Below are 22008 nucleotides of genomic sequence, written 5' to 3' on the forward strand. Positions count from 1 at the left end.
GTTGTAACTGGGAATCTTGGCTTGTAATGAAAGGTGTTCAGGCTCCTCTGGGCCCCAGATGTCCCCTCTCTGAGCCCGACGGACTTTAGCAGAAGTGTTAAAGGTATTTAAAAAAATATTTTTATAATTTATTCAAAGTAAAGAGAGGTCTGGCTTTGCATCTTGCTGTGTTTTTGCATGTATAACATGATGTGGAGGGATGCTGTGAAGGCCCAGGACCTGCTACGGTAGAGTTGGAGAACTAGGCTGGGAAGAGGCAACAAAACCTGGCACAGTCCTCTCTGTGCTGCCTGGTGGAGTGGTGCCCAACCAAGCTGATCTATCCTGGGACTCTCTCTGGGGTGAGATCCTGCTGTTCCACTCCAGAAGGATGCCAGAAGCGGTGTAGCGAACAGGACCTCGGAACAAAACATAAACCCACAAACCACCCTAAGGGTTTAGGTATCAAACAAGGATGACAGGGGACTCCTCACATGAGAAAACGTTCAGCCCATTATTTAACTGACAGCAAAGTATGCCTTGTTAAGCCTGATAGCTTGGGGTCTTTGTCTCCACATTTGCTACCTATCTATGTATTGGTTTATACCTATTCAAAACTCCAGGAATATGTAAGACAGCAGCATATGTTGGCCCTTGTCAAGCCATAAATGAGGTAAGGCAGACTTAGTACACATTCACTCTGAGTGGGAATAATGGTTTGTATCTTTTAATTCCAAACACATCTTGTAAGAGCACGCAGCATTTGCATCTCCTGCAAGTCATTCCTAGGGCAGTTACCTCAGTTAATATTGATTTTAATTTTTTAATATGGAATTGAAAAAAATGTAAGATGAAGACATCAACATGGCTGAAGAAATGATAAATGGCATCTTGGTTAGGTATTCCTTTGGTTTTTCTCTAATTCTTGTCTAGCTAATACTCAGACTGCAGTATAAACAAGGACAAATACCAAAATTATTTAAGGGAGGTATAAAACCCAAATTACGAAAGAATGTACATGTTAGCTCTATCTACATATTTTAGATAGTTTTAATCAGACAGTCTCTTCCTTAGATTGAGTCCAGCAATTCTTCATAACAAAATTGCTTTTCTGAGATGCTGTTTTTTGGCAGCTTCTTTAGTAAGAAATATATTTCAGCATCTGTCTTTTTTCAAATATTCTGGAACCTGTCATTTAATACTGTGGCCACTTTCCTGCTGTAGTTATCCTCCCATAAATGTTTAAAATCTCTTTAAAAAAAACAGATGACAAAGGGATTAAAAAGATAATGAATACTGATAATTCCATTAAGACTGCTTAGCCACCCGTTCCTTCTAAACAGACAGAAAGGAAAAGCTGTTCTTTGAGTAGCAAGCTAAATTTAGAGAACAGTAACTTTGACAAATTCATACGCCCTGGGTCACAGGAACAAGTGTACAAGAGTTAGAGTGGGCCACAAAACATTATTTACCTAGCTTAAGAGTTCTTGTTCTATGAAAGGAGAACAAATTAGCTTCTGGCAGCAGACCTTATCTTTAAATCCTCCTATCTTTTCTCCTTTTTCTTCCAAATAATAAAGGGGTTAGCATAGTATCTTCCTGAATGTTAAGGAATTGCTCCATCCTCTCTTCAGCTCTGAGGGGGGAAAAAATGCTTTCCAGCATCTGCTAATTTTTTAAGACTTAACGTATTTCATTATTATGGTAGTATATATAAGTATGTATTTTTTATATATGTATAAAGGAGAATAGTGTAATTTTATATGCTTTTGTGTTCAACTTTGAACACTGCATTTCAGGCCACTTTGTGCCTTTTATTGCAGGTGTCACATAATTGGGGGACACCTCACCTGCAAGCACACTTAACACAGGGAAGCATCCCTCCTTCTTTCATCACTATACAGGAGAAGGAAGTCACTTTCTTTGCATTCTTGGGTACAGCTTGCATTCTGGGGGATTTGTGGGAGAGTGATTTAAATGTTCCAGAGACCTCACAGACTGAAATTGTTTAATCCCTGGCATTCAATTTTCTGCAGTTCTGATGAGACTACGTATGCTAAATTACCACATAGTTTTTCATTTGTAATCTTAAAAGCAGTGGGAGAAAAGTTTTTCTCTTTTTTGATTTCTTTTTTTCCTTATCTTGACATTTAGTAATAGATTTTTTCAAGACATCCCGTTCATCATTCTGCGCTCTAATGGAACTCGCATCAGCTAGTGGTTGATGATCCATATGATTGGAAATCCATGGATAGTTTTCTCTCTATATATGTTGCCATAAAAATAGCCTTTTTCTTACTTTTGGAGGAGTAAGGGACAACAGCTCATTCAGCATTTTTTATCTGTTGAAGGTGATTTTGGGACTGTTAGTTTCATTATTGATCACATTTAAAAAATCTGCCCTTTTTGCTTTACCACAGGGGGAAAAAAGGAATAATGTTTTTTTTAAAATTTGTCCAATAACTTGTCTCAGATACTGAACACTGGGACAGAGAGAGACCAGAGGCACAGACACTTGGCAACACAAAACTCATTGTCTGTTCTAGTGAAGCATTCAAGAGCTATGACAGTATGCAGAGGCTGAAAAAGCTGAACGGGCTGAGTTCAGAGGCAAGCTTCAGAAATACTCAGTTGAGATTGGGCTGTCAGGAGCGTTGCTTCTAGTTTATGATCAGATTTCTAGAAAAATCTCACACCCGTTTTCTGCAGTTTTTCTCTGCATTTACAGTTTTTAAAAATTTAGGCACATATTTATGTAGCTAAATCTGGCCTGTAACATGGTTTTTGTAGTTTACCTGTTTTGGTCCTGGAAAATCAATGTTAGGGAGAAGCCTTTTTGGATTTTGTGGAAAGAAGATAGAGGGGACTTCATACATTGTGTAAACAGTGTCCTAAACTCATGAGAACCTACCTGGAAATTAGCTGTGTTGCAGCTGATTACCCATGCAGGCAGCATTTCTGCCAGCACAGGAAGCAAAGGTAAACAGAAAATGGCCATGTACCATACTTGCTGAATTATATTTGTGAATTGCAGCAATGTTTTTTTTCAGTTGCAAGTACTAGTAGTTAAGTAATGCTATGGAGGGAGCTATTCAAACCTTCATTAGTCCTCCCTGTCTTTGTAGTTACAAGGGCTTGGTGGATTTATTGTTGTACTCAAAAGGTTGCTTGAACACAAGGAAGATTAAGCATGTGCAGAGGTGTACCGTACATCATAGTTATACAATGCTTTATAAAGGGCTTTGTAGTTATCTAATGGTGATTTACTATTTAGTTTCTGTAGGGAGGCTGCATGTTGCTTTGTCTCTAGAGGGTTAGGAAATTTGCAGTGGAGGGTTTGCTTTAATTTTTTTAATATTTTTTTGGTTACTGAGATCTGAGTGACACCATCTTATCCCCAGCTCTATCTCTAGGGACCTTGGAATCACACTTAAACTATTTGCTATTTTTTGTTCCCATGGCCCGCCTGGTTGGAATGAGTGTGATTCCTTAGACCTCCAACATTACCGTAAATAGAATTGTTTGCTGATTTTTGCTAGTACATCTGAACATTGCATATTTATGCAGGCTTAGGAGTGTTAGGGCTTCACAGCTATCAATGAACTCAACTTTTGGCCTAATCTTTATTGTAGTGTATAAATGGGAGGCAAGAACCTGGAGATTAAAATATAACTGTTTATGAACCTATGAAAATGATTCCACAGGCAGGTAGTAATGAAATCTTGGAGAACATATGGAAAAATAAATGAGCTTATCTGAGTGTTCAAAATAGATTTCTTACATGTATAATAATGTTTTATTTTCTTTTGTTATGTGTGCAAGCGTAGCGGGGAACTAGGTGGCCTTTCAGTGATTGGCATGTATTTTTTGCTGAACTAATTTGATATCAATAGAGGTGTTTCTAGAAGGCTATTCATTTCAGCAGAAATACATTTTCCTTGCCATGCAGGCGGCTGGCACCTGGTGTAAGTGCCGAGGTGTTCAGATTGCTTTTCCTTTGGTTCAGTTAATGTAGGCTGTCAGTTGCTTCCTCTCAGTGAAGGAATTTTGTATGAAACAATTACAAAAAAGCTATGAAAAATCCTTAAAATACTGTATCACAACCTGTTTTGTAACTAAGTTTTTGCAACAAGGAGCCTTAACCCGATGTAAGTGTTGCTTTTGCATGAGTAGCATGAGGCAGCCACTGCTGCCTGCTGCTGTGCCCTGCAGTGACACTGCAGAGGTGGTGCTGCTCAGCACCTGATGGGGGCTTGACAGCTCTGACAACAAATTCTAAACCAGCTTGTCACACCGCCATAAATATTTATTAGCGGTGAAAGGAAAAAAGTTAAAGATTTATAGGTTTGGGTGGGCTTTCTTCCTGTTCAGCGCTGTCCAAGCTGACTGTTAAATTTGCATAAAGATTCAGCTAACCCTCACCATTCTGTGCAGTTGCCTCATTAGAGGGAATTAAACAACTCTTGGTTGACATGAAGCTGAGACAGCCAGTTTGTTTGCAGGAAGACTCTAAAATCTTTTGTTGTGTCATAACATATAGGAACTGTAATTGGCATGTGCATGCTTTATAAATACGGGGTTCTGGTGCGACTCAGCAAGAACAGCATTGCCTAGAGGCATCTTTGCTTAAAGGGATGTTTATCTGCAGGCCATTTCAATAGAGAACAACAGTGTGTGGATAAGCGGTAAGATATTTCGGAAGGGACATGAGGCAGGGAGTAAACATTTCTAGGTGTCCCATTCCTCAGTGTCGTTGACTTGCTGTGTTGCCTGCTTTGGCCACTCCACCTGCAGCGTTTCATACCAGCAGCTGGGCTTCCTTTCCTGCTGTGGCCGAGGCCCTCCGAGTTCAGGGTACTGCTAGGGAAGGTCAAGGTGAACATTGTTAATGCCAGATGTAAACACTTCAGTGAAGGGGAAATTACATTTCTGTGGCAGCAGTGGGATGTGCCAGCATGGAGGCAATAAGTGAAATTACAGTGATAATATGTTTCAGTACTCTTTTTTATAATAGATTATAGGGGAGAGTTTTTAAATCTTTTTCAGAGTATGTTTGCAATGGTTGGATACATTTTAATTATTTCAAATCTGTCCTTTATGTGTAGTACAAGAAGCTAGGTCAAATTTAAGAAAATAACTACTAACGCTTCAGACACTTAAAGAAAAAAAATCTGATTTTTTTTTTTAAATGTCACTCCCCAGAAGAAGATAGCTATGTTCAAGTTGGGTCATTCGTCAGTTAGCTCCCTGACATTTTTTTTTTATTGATAGACTTATCTCTGTACTCCATTTGCCAGTCCTCTAAAGTTTCATCTGTATATAGAGCGCTTGCAATTTATATCGCATTTTAGAAGAAAAATATCCTGTTAATGAACAGTATTTCCTTTTTCGGTGCTACTTAGGTGTCTGTAGCAAAATCTACTTGCTCGTGGACTGTTATTTACCAGCCTGGCACCACACTGGTGCTTAGATGTAAGAGCTACTGTTGTTGTTCTTCAACTCCTTGGTGCTCTTCTGCTAGACATGACAGGTGTTTGAGAGGCAGCAGGGGAAACACTACCCAAAGAGGGTCAGGAAGAGGATGGAGAAGACCCACACACATAGAGGAAGCTGAAAAGGGGATGGCAGAGCCACTCCTTTCCAACAGATGCTAATACCAAACTTCAGAATGAGTAAAACTGCAGATGTTTAGCATCCGGAGATGCGAAAGGCTCTCCTTCTTTCAGCTAGTGAAACAATACCTAAAATACACTGGCTTCTAGGTACGGTTCTACAGCGTTCAAGGACTGCCTCCTGTGATTCAAGGGTGATGCCTAGAAATGGATACCATCAATCTATAAGAGTAAGGTTTTGGGTTACCATTAGACATCATGATACAGAAGGCATGCCAAATTCTGCCAGTATTTCCTACCAAAATTGTAACATTTTTCAGATTTAATTAGTGGTATGTTTTGATTTAAATAATCTCATAAAGTGAATCTGTGGTTTTACTCCTGTCTTCTGGCTTTAAAATTAGCATGAGTTAAATTGAACCTTCCAATTTACTCTGGTATTACAGCAGTAGACCTGACTATCCAGCAGGTGTTGAATACCTCTTTAGTGCCTCATCAGCTGTTCCAGAATGCTCCCCAGCTTTCACTGGCCAACAGACAACAATATTGAGCAAGAAAATGCTTTTTTTTTTTTTCTCTCCTCTTAGTGACCTCGGCTTTGACTTTCACCTTTCAGTGACTGTGTGGTCACAGTCAGCATTTTGAAGGGAAGCACGTGGAATACATTGCCACTGAATCACAGGTTGAGGCTAACTGCTGAATGATAGAGAGATCCCTGACAGGAATTAAACTACTGGAGTGCACCATTTAATTTTTCATGCCCTCTGTGTTTTTAATCCTGATTCTCCAAGTTATGCACCGCTGTTCTTTTTATTCTTTTCTTTTTCAGGCACCAGAGCAATGGAGCAGTTATTTCCCGCTGTGGACAGCCCGAGGTCAGTTGGTGGGGCTGGAGGAATGCAGATGATGAACACCTTGTCCAGTCTGTAGCCAAAGCCTGTGCCTCAGATTCGAGGTCCAACAGTAACAAATTAATGAATGGGAATTGTTCCAGAGATTTCTCCAATGGAGGGGACCTCTCTGATGTGGAATTTGGTAAGTTTGTCACTGTTCCTTTTCTGTAAAAGGCAGAGCTTTATATAAAAGGTTAATCTCTTATATGTATTGTAACAGATTCAATCCTTTGTATTTAATCAGGCATTCTCCAATTTCTGTACGTGCAATGCATATGCATTGTGGCACTTGAGTGAATCATTGTAAACAGTGTCAGAAGCATCCTTTTAGTTACTCATCAGTTGCATATCCTGTTCCCCAGATTCCTCAATCTCTAATGCTTCAGGAGCAGAGAGTTTGGCAATACAGCCTCAGAAGCTTTTGATCTTAGACGCACGATCTTACGCAGCAGCTGTGGCGAACAGAGCCAAAGGTGGAGGCTGTGAGTGCCCAGGTACGCAGTGTTTCTTCTCAGCTTCCTATTAAGTTAATCAAAAGGATTTGCTCAAATATAATTACACTGATATACTTCAGTACTGCATATTTAACAGACTGCGTGGATGCAAGTACTATTCATCTATATGAAAGTTCTGGATCATTGCAGCTGTCACACAGCCCTTCAAAAGGACAGGTTTAGCTGTTAATTAAGTCTGTTTCTCAGAGCATAAAACCAGCTGGTAACAGTGTTCAGTAAATGTTGAACTGTGTGGAATATGCTGATTAGTTTTCCCCTGCTGAGTCAAATATATAAACTAGAAAGAGACAAAGGTGTCCAGTGTGCTAATGTCTAAAAAAAACCTGAACAAACTTGTAAAAATCCACTAACTATAGAGGCTAATAATATTCTAGAATGGTTGTGCAGAATACAACTTTTCAGCAATTTTTCTAAAGCTGAAAAGTTTTTTGGCATTTATATCATAACCCAAAGCAACTGAAATCCTGATTCATCTTGCATTTGTAATACATTTGCAATTATCACTTTTTGTGTTCTTTGGCACTTGTAGATTGTTGGTGTTATAAACAAGATACTATTTTATGGTCACTATTGGATATGAATGGAGCCTGTTAAAATTCCATGGGTGGAGAGTCTAGAAAAAAATACCAGACAAAAACTATAGATAAGATAGCAAAAGCTATTTTGACCATATAGTCTTGTGTTGGTCTTTACTGCAATAGCTGCACTTTGATATGTGGCCACCATTTTCCATTTAACACCTCAAAGCTGCTAAATAACTGCTCATCAGAGAGCAAAATTTCAAAACAGAAAAGCAGAGTATACAGGAAGTTTAATTTTCTTCCTATATATTGCTTCTTGAATTCTTCGTAAAAAATTTCCAAACAGCTTGTCACCTTCATCAATTTGACCTGCGTTAAGTGCTTCCTTTTTGCTGACAAGTTTTCTCCAGGTATTGCCAAGTTTGCACCATTCTCTCTGTATAAAAATACCTCATTTATGTTGTGCGTTATTTTATATATAACAATTCAGTAAAAAGACAAAAAAAATGCTTAAGTTGTCTGATACTGTCAGTCGCTTCTGTCCAGTCACTTACACAATCCATCACTAACACAGTGTTCTGGTTTGGGCCAGAATTTGTTGGGCTTTTAAACAGTTAAGAAATCAAAAGATACAAAACACGCAGTAGTCTCTTAAAAGAGCATTTTCTTGTGCAAGCACTCAGAATCCCATTCTGAATCCCGATTAATTTTTTTTTCTTTTGTAGAAAAGGTTATTTTAGCTATCGTCACCATTTTTGTGCTGAGAGAAGCATCAGGACAGAAGAAAACTAAATCTAGGAAAGACTATCAAATGAGTATCTTTCTGCATCTTCTTAGGAGCTCCCTTTGACTAGTGGACCCCATCTGTACAGATACTGCCTCCCCGATAGAGCAGAGTTGCTTGAGTACATCCCATAGCAACATCTGAAGGCAGGCTCAGTGATTCCGTCTATCTTCTGTTTTCCTGAGCTTTGAGTATTTCTCACATGCGTGATTCTTGTTCCTATAAGAGAAAAACTCAGAATAAAGCTGTGAATGAAGTAACTATTCAGCCTTTTTGAGTGGTTAGGAAAAGGAATATGTAACTTATGTAAAAATATACATTAGTTTACCAAATTTAAGAACATCCATAAATTATGTTAAATATTGTTTATGCTTCGCAGTCTCTTACAATGTTTCTCAGTCTTTTTAGAAACATTCTATAACCTCGAGCACAGCAATATCACTATGCCTATAGGTTTGTACTCTGCTTTTTGTAATGTTAAGTGAAACATTGAAAATAAATACACAAACGCTTTGCTAACTCTTTCCTGTTTTGCTATGCTGTGTTGTAATGTCTGGAATACCTACTGAACTCTTAAGTACTGGTTTCTCCTTACAGAATATTCGTAAACAGATTATTTCATCTGTGCACAGCAACAGTGGTTTGTTTTTATGAAAAAGCTTCTTTTAGAAATTAAACTTAGCGTAGTTTTTAGTTTCTTTGCTCTTTCTTGGTATTTCCCTACAGAATATTATCCAAACTGTGAAGTAGTGTTCATGGGGATGGCAAACATTCATTCTATCCGGAAGAGCTTTCAGTCGCTGCGTTTGCTCTGCACACAAATGCCAGATCCAGGAAAGTAAGTGGGTGTTTGGTGTGTTTTGCCTTTGTTTACGCGTTTCTGCAATTGTGTTCTTTTGCTGCTGATTTGTAAACTCAAATTCAGTGGTTTTTTTTCCCTTGGTGACTTTCCTGTGTAATAATGCTAAGCTGTATCTTTTTCATTTCCACGGAATTTGAGCTAAACGAAGTCATTGGTTTATTATTGAAGTGAATGTAGAAAATGAGATCTGAGATCATAAATGTAGCCTTGAGTATTGATGCTAGAATGTTACTACTTTCAGGTGGGCTTCTAAGTGCTAGTGCTTAGGCTTACCTGCTGTTCCTGGTTCTTTAATCTTTACAGCTTGGCTCTCCTTCAGAAAATTCTAGTGGTGTTCCATGTACTTCACGCTTTTATAGTGTTGTTTCAGGAGACCTATTTCATAGCCCTCCAATGCTATGGGATAACTAGCTTCTAATGGCCCATTATCTCAGGAGCTTCTGAGGTTGGGTCTTCACTGGGACGCTGCAGTTGCACCAGTCCTGTTTCCCCTACCACTTCCCTGTTTCGAATTTGCTGCTAAGAATCTTCATGGTTTCAAAGTAGATCCAGAATGGCCACCCTTACTAAACTGGATATGTAGATCTTCATAGGGTAGAGATTCTTAAGATACCTACAGCACACCTTGTAAAGCCTGGGAATAGTTGAGATATGGGAGATTTCAAAGGCATCTCAGGTTCCATCCTTTCACTGAAGCACAGAGTTGTCAGGAGTGTATGGCAGAGTCCCAAGGTACTTTAGGTACTTAAGTCCTTCGGTACTGGCACTGCTGGGTAATCCGAATCCTCAGCTCAGAGGAAGGGAGACAGCAGACACTGCTGAAAGTAATGATTACCTGGTAGTGGTTACATTGTCCATTGCTGGTGGTGTGTTATGCTCTTGTCTGGGAAAATGTTATTTAAGCTTCTTGCAAGTCTTATGCAGCAAAGCACATACCAGAGACTGGCTGTTCCTCAGGTGGACTGCATGGCTTTGTTTCTTACAAGTCTGGGAAAGTGTTAATGAGATGTAAATGAAAAATACTCAACAATGACATTCACAGCTTATTAAAATAGGAGCTTTGACTTGATAAATTAAAAGATCCAAACCTGAAAGTATTTTAAAAGAGCAAAAACTGTCTTCCCTTGTTTTCCTCTAGTTGGTTATCAGCTCTGGAAAGTACCAAATGGCTGCAGCACTTATCTGTGCTTCTGAAATCTGCGCTACTCGTAGTTCATGCTGTGGACCGAGACCAGCGACCAGTCTTGGTGCACTGCTCAGATGGCTGGGACCGAACCCCCCAGATAGTGGCGCTGGCCAAACTGCTGCTAGATCCGTATTACAGGACCACAGAGGTTTGTAAACGATCTGTTAGTGCATGAGGTAGTTACTGAGTTTGGGTCCTTCTCTGAGGAAGACTGTCTATAAATTATTTCAGTTTTTTCCACCAGAAGAGGCACTAAAGCTAGCAGGAGTGTACCAACAGTAGTCTGCAGATAGTTACATATAGGTGTAAATTTAGTCTGTAATTCAAGAGCAGATTATATTTTCCCCCTTTGCTGTAATTGCACAGTCATGGCCTATGCTTCCCCATATTTAGCTTAGGAATATGTAGTACAAAGTGCTACATATTGCAGTTTCTATTACACCATTGCAGTTTCTCAGCCAACTATTGCTACAAAGCCTTTCTCTTTTCTAGATTTCCCAACTGCATGTTTTTCCAGTTTCACATTTTCTTTGCCCTCTGTCATTTAGTTCTTTTGGGTTTTCAGCCTGATCCCCCCCTGCCATCACTTTTCAGCATTGTGTGATTTGCGATGGCTGGATTCCATCTGCCAGCCCACATGCAAGATGCCTTTGTTGTCTAGAACAGAAGCATATGTCTGAACACTGTACTATAAACTGCTGCTTAAAGCCTTGGACACATGAGGACCAGAAGTTTAAACTGTAGCAATGCCTTTTGGGTGAAGTTGTGGAAACTTCTCAGGTCCTTTTTCACATGGGTTCTAGAAGTTGGCATCCATCAGGTCAAAACATACTGCTCTGTCCTTGGCACAGAACCTCCTCCTGGTCCCTCCTAAGGGTGCTGTCATTCCTGTTCAAAGTGCAGAGTTCTTCTGTACACATCCTTTGCCTTCCTTCTTGTCACCACTGCATCGGAGGAAACCACAAACTGTAGCTGTCTATGCAAGGATCAGAAATGTTTAGGAAAATGAGTCTTCAGCATCATCGCGCTTCAAGCTTTTCAGCTATTGGCTATTTTTTTTGCTCTAATTACAGCCATTGACTTAATAAGCATGCTCTACAATTTTTCTTTCCACTGAGCGTCAAAACCTTCCTAACCTGTGATGAGTTTTAGGTCCTGTAAGATGAGGTGTTGCATTCAGGTGCTCAGCTAGGCACTATTTTGAAATGTTCTTTGCCCTTTTCATTTGCATGGGAAATCATGCAAGTCAACCTTTAATCAACCTTTTGAGTGTGCTACATTTGGTGTACACACAGGCAAGCACTCTCTCTGAGCATGGATGTCCTGTTGCAGATGAATTTTCTTTTATGACAGGCAGATCTGCCCATCATTTTCAAGGGAGAGCTTTAAAATTTCCTGTCCTATGTTGGTTACCATGATCCAGATGGTTTTGATCAAGATTAAGTTTCTATTAGCCCCTGCCTGGCCAAGATAGGTTTCATATCAGGATCTTCCCTGCCAGTCACTGAGGTCTTAACCTGCCTTATTCCCTTTCCTGTTCATGTAGGTTTGGGAATTCATATCTGTCCTAATTTCATTGTGCAGCACTTGAGAACACAGAGGCATTAGGTAAAGCAGTAAAGATAAGTAATGAGGCCAGTGCTGAAGGGAAATAGGAGTGAGTGAGGACACAGTAATAAGGTGATTCCCATGAGTCTCAGACTGTCTTAGAAAACTGAACCAAAGCAAAATAGGAACTTTTCATCTGTGCTTTCATTTCTGCAGGGTTTCCAGGTGCTAGTGGAGACGGAGTGGCTGGATTTTGGCCACAAGTTTGCAGATCGCTGTGGCCATGGTGAGAATTCGGATGACCTAAATGAGCGCTGCCCAGTGTTTTTACAGTGGCTGGACTGCGTCCATCAGCTCCAGAGGCAGTTCCCTTGCTCTTTCGAGTTTAACGAAGCATTCCTTGTGAGTTGTGGCTTGAGAGATTGCTGTTTTATAGACTGCTTCTAAACCAGTACCCAGTACTAACATACTATAGAGCCCCAAGGGGTTTCTGATTTTCCCATCTATCTGTGATGTGCTGCAGCCTGATAAAGGTAACAGGAAAACTGCCCAAATACAGTAGACAAAAGTACTTGTATACTTCATGGGACCTGAGGTCTGTTCACTCTTAAAACAGAAGCAGGACCCTGAAGGACTTCTTTTAGACTTTGAAGAAATAAATAAATGATACAAATTTATTAGTTTCATCTAAGAGGTGCTGAAATAACTCCAGTATAATACATCCACACAGCACGAAAAATATCATAGTTACTGGCAATATAAACTTCCTTACTTTGATCTTGTTTTGACTTGAAGACTCCTTCTCTGAAAACAACCTGCCCCTTACCTTTCCATTAATTTTTGCTGTTTCTTTGCTGAAAATGTGTAGGATATGAGCTGTGTTTATTTTCTTTTGAAGTGGGTAGCTCTCCTATTAGAAATTTGCCTAGGATGGTCACAATCAGTCCTCAAGACTGGAAAGCAGGTCTCTGGGAAAGTGGCAGTCACTGACTGCAGGACTAGTAATCTGAAGAATAAAAGTTTTTATTAAGTATCTGATCCACCAAGAGATTTAAAGCACATTCCTGTGATTGTGCTGACTTGAATTACTGCTTGCCATATAACTGAGTATATGTAGGGTGCTAGCTTAGCTCAGTTGTGAAATGAGATACGTAAGGTTATAACTGACTTCACAGCATGCTGCAAATCTACAGGAGCTATGTGTGAACATACCCTTAGTATTCTGGCCTTTTTAGAGTAAACCTCGTAATTTATTAGAGTATTGCAATACTTGTCTTCATTTAAACATCTGAATAATCCCATGAAAGTCATTTATATGCTTAAAGTTAAGTTCATATTAAGCTATTTTGTCAGACGGGGACCACAGCATGGAGTGAATAATGATCAGAATTTCTGTACTGCATTAATGTTTTGTAAAAGAGGTATCATGATTCTCCTCTTTGTGTATCCTATAGGGCGGCGAGTTTGAGTCAGCAAGACTTTTATATTTGGTTACGAACAAATATTTTGTCTTCATATTTTATATTTTTTTCCTGAATTTTTTAGTTATGATTTTAAAAGATCCACTATGCTTGAATTCTTTTGCAATTAGTTTATAAGGAAGTATGCAAAAAATGCTAGGTGTTTTTGTATATCAGTCTTTAGGAAGGGGTGTATTGCCCTGTGAAGGAAGGATTTGTGGCTTCTTAGGCCTGAATGTTGATTCTCACATTAAGCTGATACCTTCTGCCATATGACAATATTTGTATTGGTCTGTGCAGGTCAAATTGGTGCAGCACACCTACTCTTGCCTCTTTGGTACATTCCTGTGCAACAATGCGAAAGAGAGAGGAGAAAAACACACTCAGGAACGGACCTGTTCTGTCTGGTCTTTGCTGCGGGCAGCAAACAAAGCCTTCAAAAACCTGCTCTACTCCTCCCAATCCGAATCTGTATGTATCCTCTGTTCCTCACCATGCAGGGAGAGCCCCTTTAGGGGCTCCCGGGTACAATGTTCTCAAAAGTGTGTACCTTAAGAAAATACCCAAGCTTGTAGCAGTGGGACATCATAAGGGCTTAACTGTCATCATGAATACAGTGTAGAGATAAGCATTTCCAGAAAAGTGTGGTCAGCTCTCCTCATCGATGTTTACTTTTGAACAGTCTGTTCAGTCTGATGTTTGCTGATGTTTGAGGAATGTCAGATGCAACCTTGGAAACTTCTCTATGCTGGAAATGGCATTTTCTGTACCTAAATATTTTGGTTTATTTTTTGTAACAGAAAACATTTCAGTGTTTGACAAATAGACCTTTCTAGAGAACTCAGCTATGTCAGAGGAGTGTCATAAAATTGCATACAAACCTAGACACTGTGTCTATATTCATCTTAAATCTAAACAGAAAAAGTAACTCAGGTTATTTAGTCTATCTTTGTTTCTCTTAATACTTTCACATTTTCAGTTTGGCTCTTCTGTAGTAATAGCTCACTGAAGCTTTTGGGAAGGGACTTACAGTTACCTTTCTGTGTATTTGATAAAAGGGCCTGGAAGGCACTTAGGAAGGCAGTATGATGGGCATGTGAACAAACAGTCACTCATCAAATGTCATGATGATTAGGACAGCAAAGACTTTTATAGATATTTAAACCCTTTTTGTTTATAAAAGTATCAGATACCATAAATGTAACTGTAAGGACTATGCAATGTTTTTTGCATATGATAGGTGTAGCTTTTAATTGTTCCTTAGAGTAAAATTAAAACCTGGCTTAGTAGGAAAGAGTTTATGCCTACATTTGTTATAAAAAGATTAATTTTATATTCGCATCAGCCCTCTGTGGCTGTCTGTCTCCCCTGGACACCGGACGTGCAGCCTGCACTCAGACTGTGTGCAGATCCCATTTGTCATTGTGACAGGCAACATCAGAGAGCCCTTCAAGACTTCTCAACCTGACTTTGTCATCGTAAGAGTGGATGTGATAGCTGAAAGCATGAGACATTGCAGATAAATACGGCTTGTGAGGACTTTTAAAAGCTATGAATGCATCTAAGTTTTCCCTGAAAATACCAGCAGCTTTGCCCAGGAGGAGCTTGAGAGCACTCTTAAAGCGGGCAGTGTGGCCAGGTAGCTGTTCTGTCCTTGGGCTGCCCTTATATGCTATGTCCTGCAGTATAGATGCAGTCTTAGTGACCTGGCCTCTGTTCTCAGCTAATACTACACTGTAGTGTACTGAGCTAATTAGGATAATTGTCTATATGTGGGAGTTTTGGTAATTTCCTGTCTTGTATTCATCTTCTTGTGCTTTTACTTCAGTGTTTAAAGGTGCCTCAGCGATGTAGCCACATCTGTTACAAAACCATAGTCGTTTAAGACCAGCATCCATCGAACCAAGCTACCCCACAGCCTTCCCTCTGCTCAGTGGCAGGGAAACCTGACTGTTTCTCTGCCTTTGCCTGCTTTTCCACAAGGAAGTTGTCTAGGAAGACAGTGGAACCAATAAGAGTGTCCCAAGGTGTTTTTAAACTGAAACAGGAAGCATATTCTGCAGTCAAGGAATCCCTTTTAGGAGCAAGCTACCTCTTCAGCAAAGCATTTCTGCATGTACTTAATTTTTAACGTATGAGTGCTTCCATTAAAGACAGGGTTAGCTTTGATGAATTGGAGCTTGCAGAAGGAGGTTATTAGTTCAGCTCTCATATGGCATGGTATAATACAAAGTACAAGGAAATCTCTGCGCTAACAATGGGCCACTGAATTCTTCAGCAGTTTAAATTGCTCGGAAGCATTATTAAGGTGTAGATTCACACCAAGCACATTGCAGTAATTCATTCATGAGAAGCTGAAAGCCAGCATTGTTATGCCTCAGCTTCTGTCTCTGAAAGAAAAGATAATTATATATCCAAGTGTAGCTGCCTAAAAATGCCATAGCTGCTCACTGGCCTTCAGAGTTATCTAGAGATCTACCAAAGCCTCCCAGCTGCAAACCTGAATAATAAACCCCCACTACCACAATCAGATTTGAACACCTCTTTGCGTTCTGGTTTACAATTTCTGAGCATTGTGCGTTCTCCCCTCTCAGGTGCTGTATCCAGTGTGCCATGTGCGTAATTTAATGCTTTGGAGTGCTGTTTACCTGCCATGCTCTTCCCCCTCTACACCTGCTGATGACACTTGTGCCCCATACCCTGTTCCAGGCTCTAGCCCTGAAGATCAGCCTCTGGGCAGGTGAGCCTAGAGCCCAGAAATCCCATCCTGTAAAGTAAGATCAACAGAGAATATTGTGGGATATAAAGAGGAGAATACTTGTGGTGGGAGGGAAGTATTCCTCAGAGGCTTATTTGTGGGACTGTTTGACTGACCTACCCAAAAGCAGTCTGTTGTTTCAGTTTTGAAAGCTGTTAAGTTTCAGAGGTGGTAACAGCGAGAAGACTAGCAAATAGAATTAAGCTCTGGGTATTGCATAGTCTTGTAGGATTCCTTGTATCCTTGTGGGATATAAGCTTTCATTTGGTTGTCTTCAATTTGAGTTCTTTTTCTGTGTTGCATAACTATTTCTTTGCTTTTTTGTATAATGATTCTGAGCACATGTTAATGAGGAGGTGTGACCAGACCATAAGCATTTGTGCTTTGTGGTAAAGGCATTATTCTGGGAATGTTTGAAGTCTGATTGAACGTATTTTCCTGACGGCAAACAAAAGAAGCACTGAAGCAGTTCTGCACTACAGATAGTCAAAATGTGGTCCTAGATAATACTTCACAGAAGTCTATTAGTTAGCTGATTGTTACTGTCCTAATTGTGCGGGGAGTTCTTAAACCATAGTAGCCAAATGTTTAAAAAAAAAAAAACCAATCCCCTGACTTCAGATTCTGATTATTTGTACTTTTATAGGTTACCAAAGACACGATCATTTGACAATCTGACAACAGCCTGTGATAGCAGCGTGCCTACAACCAATCGACGTAGTAGTGACCCCAGCCTCAATGAAAAGTGGCAAGAGCACCGTCGGTCTCTAGAGCTGAGCAGCCTCGGTAACCCTGGGGATGATCTGTTTGATGGAGACAGCCTGAGTAAACAAGGCAGGGCTCCAGTTGGAGCAGAGCTCTCTGTTGCAGCTGGTGTGGCAGAGGGACAGATGGAGAACATTTTGCAAGAGGCCACTAAAGATGATGTTGGTCTGGAGGAGCACTTAAGGGGTAGCCTAGAGACAGTAGGTAAAGGGGATGAGATTGCCCTGGATAAGGAGAAGAGAACTGAAAATGTACATGGGTATGTCAGTGACCTCTGTGAAAAGGCTGAGGCAGATACAGGTATCATAATGAACAATCCAGCATCCAATCCACATCCAGTTTCACAAGGTGCTTCTGAGCTTAAAGGACAACAAGATGAGCGTACTGATCTCAGTAACACAATCCAGAAGTTACCTCAGGTGAAAGGACTACAGACTGTTCCTTTGGAGGGCTTTGTAAATAAAGATGCTCAGAAGAATATGGAAGAAGGTGATGGCAAACCTGAAGGAGAAGCAGAGAGCCTGTACAATACAGCACAGGCCAGCCTTCCCTTACCTCTTACAATCCCACACGAAGCGAGAACATCCAACATTGAAAGTTCTACAGAAACCTTAACAGAGAATGAAGCAAAGCAAGACCTCATTCCTAAGGGTCCTTGCCATAGACCTCACCTGATCAACAACAGTGCTGACGAACTTTCTCGAACTATTGAAAATAGGCCAGAGGGGGAGAGCATGCTAGAACTTCAAAAACGGGGAACAAAAGTACATAGGACTTCTGGTAGCAGCAACACACACATCCCGATGCCTTCCCCTTGTGCCTTGCCTTTAGCTGAATGTAAAGATGAGATTGTGTGTAACGGAGAGCTGGAGCCTGAGAACAAGATGACGGAGAAGCCTGTGGGGTTTAGTATCACCCAGAAGTACCAGGTGACAAATGGACACTGTGTGAATGGAGAGGACAGTCGGATGAAAGCCTCTCTGAGTCGGCAGGTCTCCACAGCTAGCTGTAGTTCTGCACAGTTTCACTTGAGGAACTTGCACCAAAAATGGATGTTTAGTCATCTTGGTAAGCAGCAGGCAGCCAGCAGCCCAGACCAACCTGCCAGAAGTCACCTGGACGATGATGGGATGCCTGTCTACACTGACGTTATCCAGCAGCGCCTGCGCCAGATAGAAACTGGCCATCAGCAAGAAGTGGAGACCTTGAAGAAGCAAGTGCAAGAGTTGAAGAGCCGGTTGGAGAGCCAGTTCCTGAATAGCTCCTTACGTCTCAATGGTGATTATGGAGACGAAGTGGTAAGTGAAATGGTAATTGGGCCACTGCTGGAAACAGTGGGCTGGTTAGTCACGTTCTGGTTCTCACCATATTGTCAGCTCTTGGTTCATTGGTCAGGTAGTGATTTTCTGGCCATGCAGGCTTTTATAAAACTCTCAAGGTCATTCTGAAGAGGGCAAACAACTGACTGAGTACATGGCAAATGGTAATTAATGATGACTAATATTTTCACTGTATTTCAGTTTGACCATAAATGTACCAAAGGTTTGTTTCAAGCTGGGCGTTTTGCAGTGTACTCGCACATACCTGGACATACTTAAACACCTTCATTGGCCTTATTGAAAAAAAAACATTTGTTTTACTGTTGTTTTCATATATGGGCGTAGATTTTTTTTAAGGATGTTAATGCGTCATTTATTGGGACAGTAGCGTAGGACTGATCTCATGGTGCTTTGCATGCTCAGGGTAAGAAAGATGCAGCAGTGGCTGCTCTGTTAGCTCAAAACCATGAAGTTTAAGTCATCGCCTTTTCAGATGGCTGGCCTGCACAAGGCTCTTTAACTGGAATAAATTAAGAGTTTTTGTGACAGCCTTATGTCAATGAGGGTTTTTTCTCAACACATTAAGAATTTTAAGGGAGCTTTTAAACTGTTTGTGCTTTTACTTGGAAGTATTTGAAGTTGTAAAAGTAGAGACTTAAATTTGAGGCATGATTCAAATACGGTACGCTAATTTCTGTAGCAATTAAATGATCTATGTAGTTGCGGTTGCAAAAGAAATTTTAAAATCAGAAATCAAGTAAGTGTCATTCTGAGTTCAAGATCTCAATAACCAGCAAGTTTTCTATATGTCTCTGTATGTCTTGGGTGGATTTTTAAGTTGCTTCTCCCCTACCTGTTTTTTTACCTAACTTCTCCTCCTCTTTTTGACTAATAAATAATAATAAAAAGTCAAAAGAAATAGTCACTGGCCTTACACTGTTGCTTGAATGTAATACTGCTTCAGAGAACAAGCAGGAGTCCTGTTCTGTAGAGGCCTTTGAGCACAGAAGAGTTCTGTAGATTGCTGCAAAACTTAGTTTTTCAAAGGCCCAGTATTATTAGCTTAGTAAAATAAATGAAGAGGGGAGAGCTACTTGGGGAAGCAGGCAGGCATGGGAGGAGGAAAGGGGCATGAAGGGGAAGGTGAGGGGACATAGAATCTCTGAAACAGAGTTTGTATCTTCCTGTGGGTTTGAATGCTGGGCAGAGCATTAGCCTGTAATTCCTGAGGGTGACATAACACCCATCAAAAATTTCCTTTTCCTAAGGGCACATTATAATGTGTTTTATACAGCTGCAAAATGGAAAAAAATTTATAGGAGGTTTCCAACTTCTGTTTGTTTCATTTAATATTGTTTAGAAGTGGCAGAGGTGCTGGATAGTCCCAGGTACATTTGTTTTGAAAAATACTCAGAGCCTTCTTGGCTATTCACATTGGAGATAAGAGCACTAAGTGCTCCTTTTGGGCATCCATTTCAGCTCAGTGTCGTTTCAATTGGGTGTGGCTTCTGTCACTGACAAAAGCTTGGATTCCTTGGAGAAATTTGGTGCTTTGGCTTAAATTTATTATACTTCCATTTTTTAAGGGCCTTCACAAACTGCAATGTAGGGCTGGATGTGAGAGCATGATGTCCTCTAGAAAATTTACCATTTTTAAGAATCTGATCTCTACCTTCTATTTGAGCCTCAGCTTGGGAGTTATGGGTTTTCTTCTGGAGCTCCAGAGATGCCCATTCCTCAGGCACAAAAAGACATTATGTCAAGATTTCTTGCTATTTTTAACGTATTTTAAGGGCTGGCTGAGTTTTAAGTCAGTTAAAATACAACTCTACCTCGATAGACTATATTAAGGAAGCATTATTCCCCAAAAAACTATATATGGAATGTATATGGCTCAAATTCTGAGTTTCCCATGTGTGATTTGGCTTGTATTTTCCAGACTTTTTGCAGACAAAAGGATATATGTATCGCTAGTATTAGTTTTGAAAGTGAAACAACCTTGGAAAGGAAACATGACCATGAAATTGGAGCCACAGATAGCAGCTTTTTTGGTTAATAACCCAAAGTGTTGCCGGAACTTTGTGCTAACACAGAAGAAAACAAATTTTAAATCCATTCTACCTCACATCATCCTGTCATCAGAGGGTCAAAAACTGACCTGTTGGGGTTTTTTTTTGCAGTTCACCGCTGCACAAACCACTTCAACGTGTGGCATTTATAGTCCCATTCAAAAAGGCACTCTTGCCTTTGCTGCCGCGTGCGCACTGTAGGTAGGTGACCGGTTATGACATTCACCCTTCAAGTGTAAGCATAGCCTTCAGGAGGTACCCTTTCCACTCCTCCCCATGACTGTCTGGTTTTTATTTGTATGGAATTAGGAATATGGGAAGGTTCTGTTCAGCTGTGTTTGTTTGCCAACAGACTTCTATACCCGACTCGGAAAGCAATCTGGATCAGAACTGCTTGTCTCGCTGCAGCACAGAGATTTTCTCTGAAGCCAGCTGGGAACAGGTGGATAAACAGGACACAGAGGTACAGACTAAATCCCTGTAAATTGCTTATTCTTCCGGTAGGATGGGATATTCATAATTCAAATTATCCTGCAGCCTTTGGTCATGTGCCACTTCCTGTGAACTATCTTCCTTGCATTTCACTTGTCTCATACTTTAAATATCAGTACCTGTGCCTATGAGCCCTCTGCTGTCTGTGTATGAACTCTCTGAGAAGCTGTGGAAGGGATGGTTAGCTAAAGGAGCCTTAGGTGGACACATGCTTGGTGAATATTCTTGGCCTGGATACTGTTAAAGCATAGAAAAAAAAAAAGGGAATTGGACTTTATGACTTTATTTCTGTTTGTCTGAGGGGAATTTAGTGTATCTGTTCTCAAAGGGAAGGTTTCTGTGGTCTCCTTTCAATTGTTGCAAACACTGAATTTGTGCTCTTAAAATTGAACAAGCACTTCCCTCGTGGTGCTTTGCTTTGAATTTGTGAGTGCAAATGAGATGGGTTTGTTTCTAATTAATCGCCCTCTCCTTGATAAATTTGGCTTTTGTTTCTCCCAGGTGACACGATGGCTTCCAGACCATCTTGCTGCACACTGCTATGGCTGTGACAGTACGTTCTGGCTTGCCAGTAGGAAGCACCACTGCAGGTAACCTGTGCATCGACAGAGGATGGGAGGGAGGGAGGCAGGCATGGTCACAGCTCGATTTGTTCCCTTTCCTGTTAAACCAGGAAGGGTTTTTCTTTTGACATGTTCCTTTCTCAAGGATGGCTGTCAGACTAAGTGTTTTAGAGCAGGGCTGTGCATGCTCCTGAAGGAACCGAGCGCTTTGGAAGAACAGAACAGTTTCTCCTGTTCAATTCCAGTTCATGCAGAGTATATATTTAAAAAGCCAGATGTGGTTTGGGCTCCACTCAGCCTAAACAGATCCCACCTTCTTTCCTCAAACTGGATTTGGAGGCAGCTGGCTGTTTAGCTTTTTAAGAGGGTGTAAATAATAAAAAATACTGGTTTGTCATCTTAGCATGCAGTAATTCAATACTGCAAATATATGAATAGCATCTTCTTCCCATTACTGGTTGTAAACCTTCTCCTTTCCTTCTCTAACCATTCTCCCCTTTTTATTAAAGTGCTCTTGTAAGAGAATCTGAAAAGGGCACCTATGTGAAATGAAAGTTTTCTGGATTATTCTTTGCCAAACATACTGCCAGCAGAGGCTACAACAGATAATGCAGGCAGCAGGGGCTTAATGAAGAACAGGTGGCAGAGGCCTTTTGATTAGATCATACTGTAGTTAAAGACA

At 40.5% G+C, this 22008-nt stretch overlaps 2 protein-coding genes across 16 annotated transcripts in view; one reads left to right on the forward strand and one right to left on the reverse strand.

Moving 5' to 3' along the window:
- Window positions 1-22008, reverse strand: part of TBC1D10A (TBC1 domain family member 10A) — a 182184-nt gene that overhangs the window by 56146 nt on the left and 104030 nt on the right. The window lies entirely within an intron of this gene.
- The window catches only part of MTMR3 (myotubularin related protein 3), an 83720-nt gene that overhangs the window by 55802 nt on the left and 5910 nt on the right, over window positions 1-22008 (forward strand). For 12 of the 15 annotated variants that reach the window (XR_008236636.1, XM_052796862.1, XM_052796870.1 and 9 more), the window contains 10 exons: window positions 6421-6626; window positions 6847-6978; window positions 9031-9142; window positions 10305-10500; window positions 12117-12302; window positions 13661-13831; window positions 15955-16100; window positions 16765-18181; window positions 20624-20734; window positions 21265-21353. Coding sequence is in view for 13 of the 15 variants with exons in the window: in XM_052796862.1 (XP_052652822.1) it covers window positions 6421-6626; window positions 6847-6978; window positions 9031-9142; window positions 10305-10500; window positions 12117-12302; window positions 13661-13831; window positions 15955-16100; window positions 16765-18181; window positions 20624-20734; window positions 21265-21353 (2766 nt within the window). In the remaining 2 variants the exon portion in view is untranslated. The remainder of the gene's footprint in view (window positions 1-6420; window positions 6627-6846; window positions 6979-9030; window positions 9143-10304; window positions 10501-12116; window positions 12303-13660; window positions 13832-15954; window positions 16101-16764; window positions 18182-20623; window positions 20735-21264; window positions 21354-22008) is intronic. The other 3 variants (XR_008236637.1, XM_052796860.1, XM_052796861.1) reach the window with 1 other exon arrangement.

Source organism: Harpia harpyja, chromosome 9 (genome assembly GCF_026419915.1).
Source record: "Harpia harpyja isolate bHarHar1 chromosome 9, bHarHar1 primary haplotype, whole genome shotgun sequence".
NCBI classification, from domain to species: domain Eukaryota; kingdom Metazoa; phylum Chordata; class Aves; order Accipitriformes; family Accipitridae; genus Harpia; species Harpia harpyja.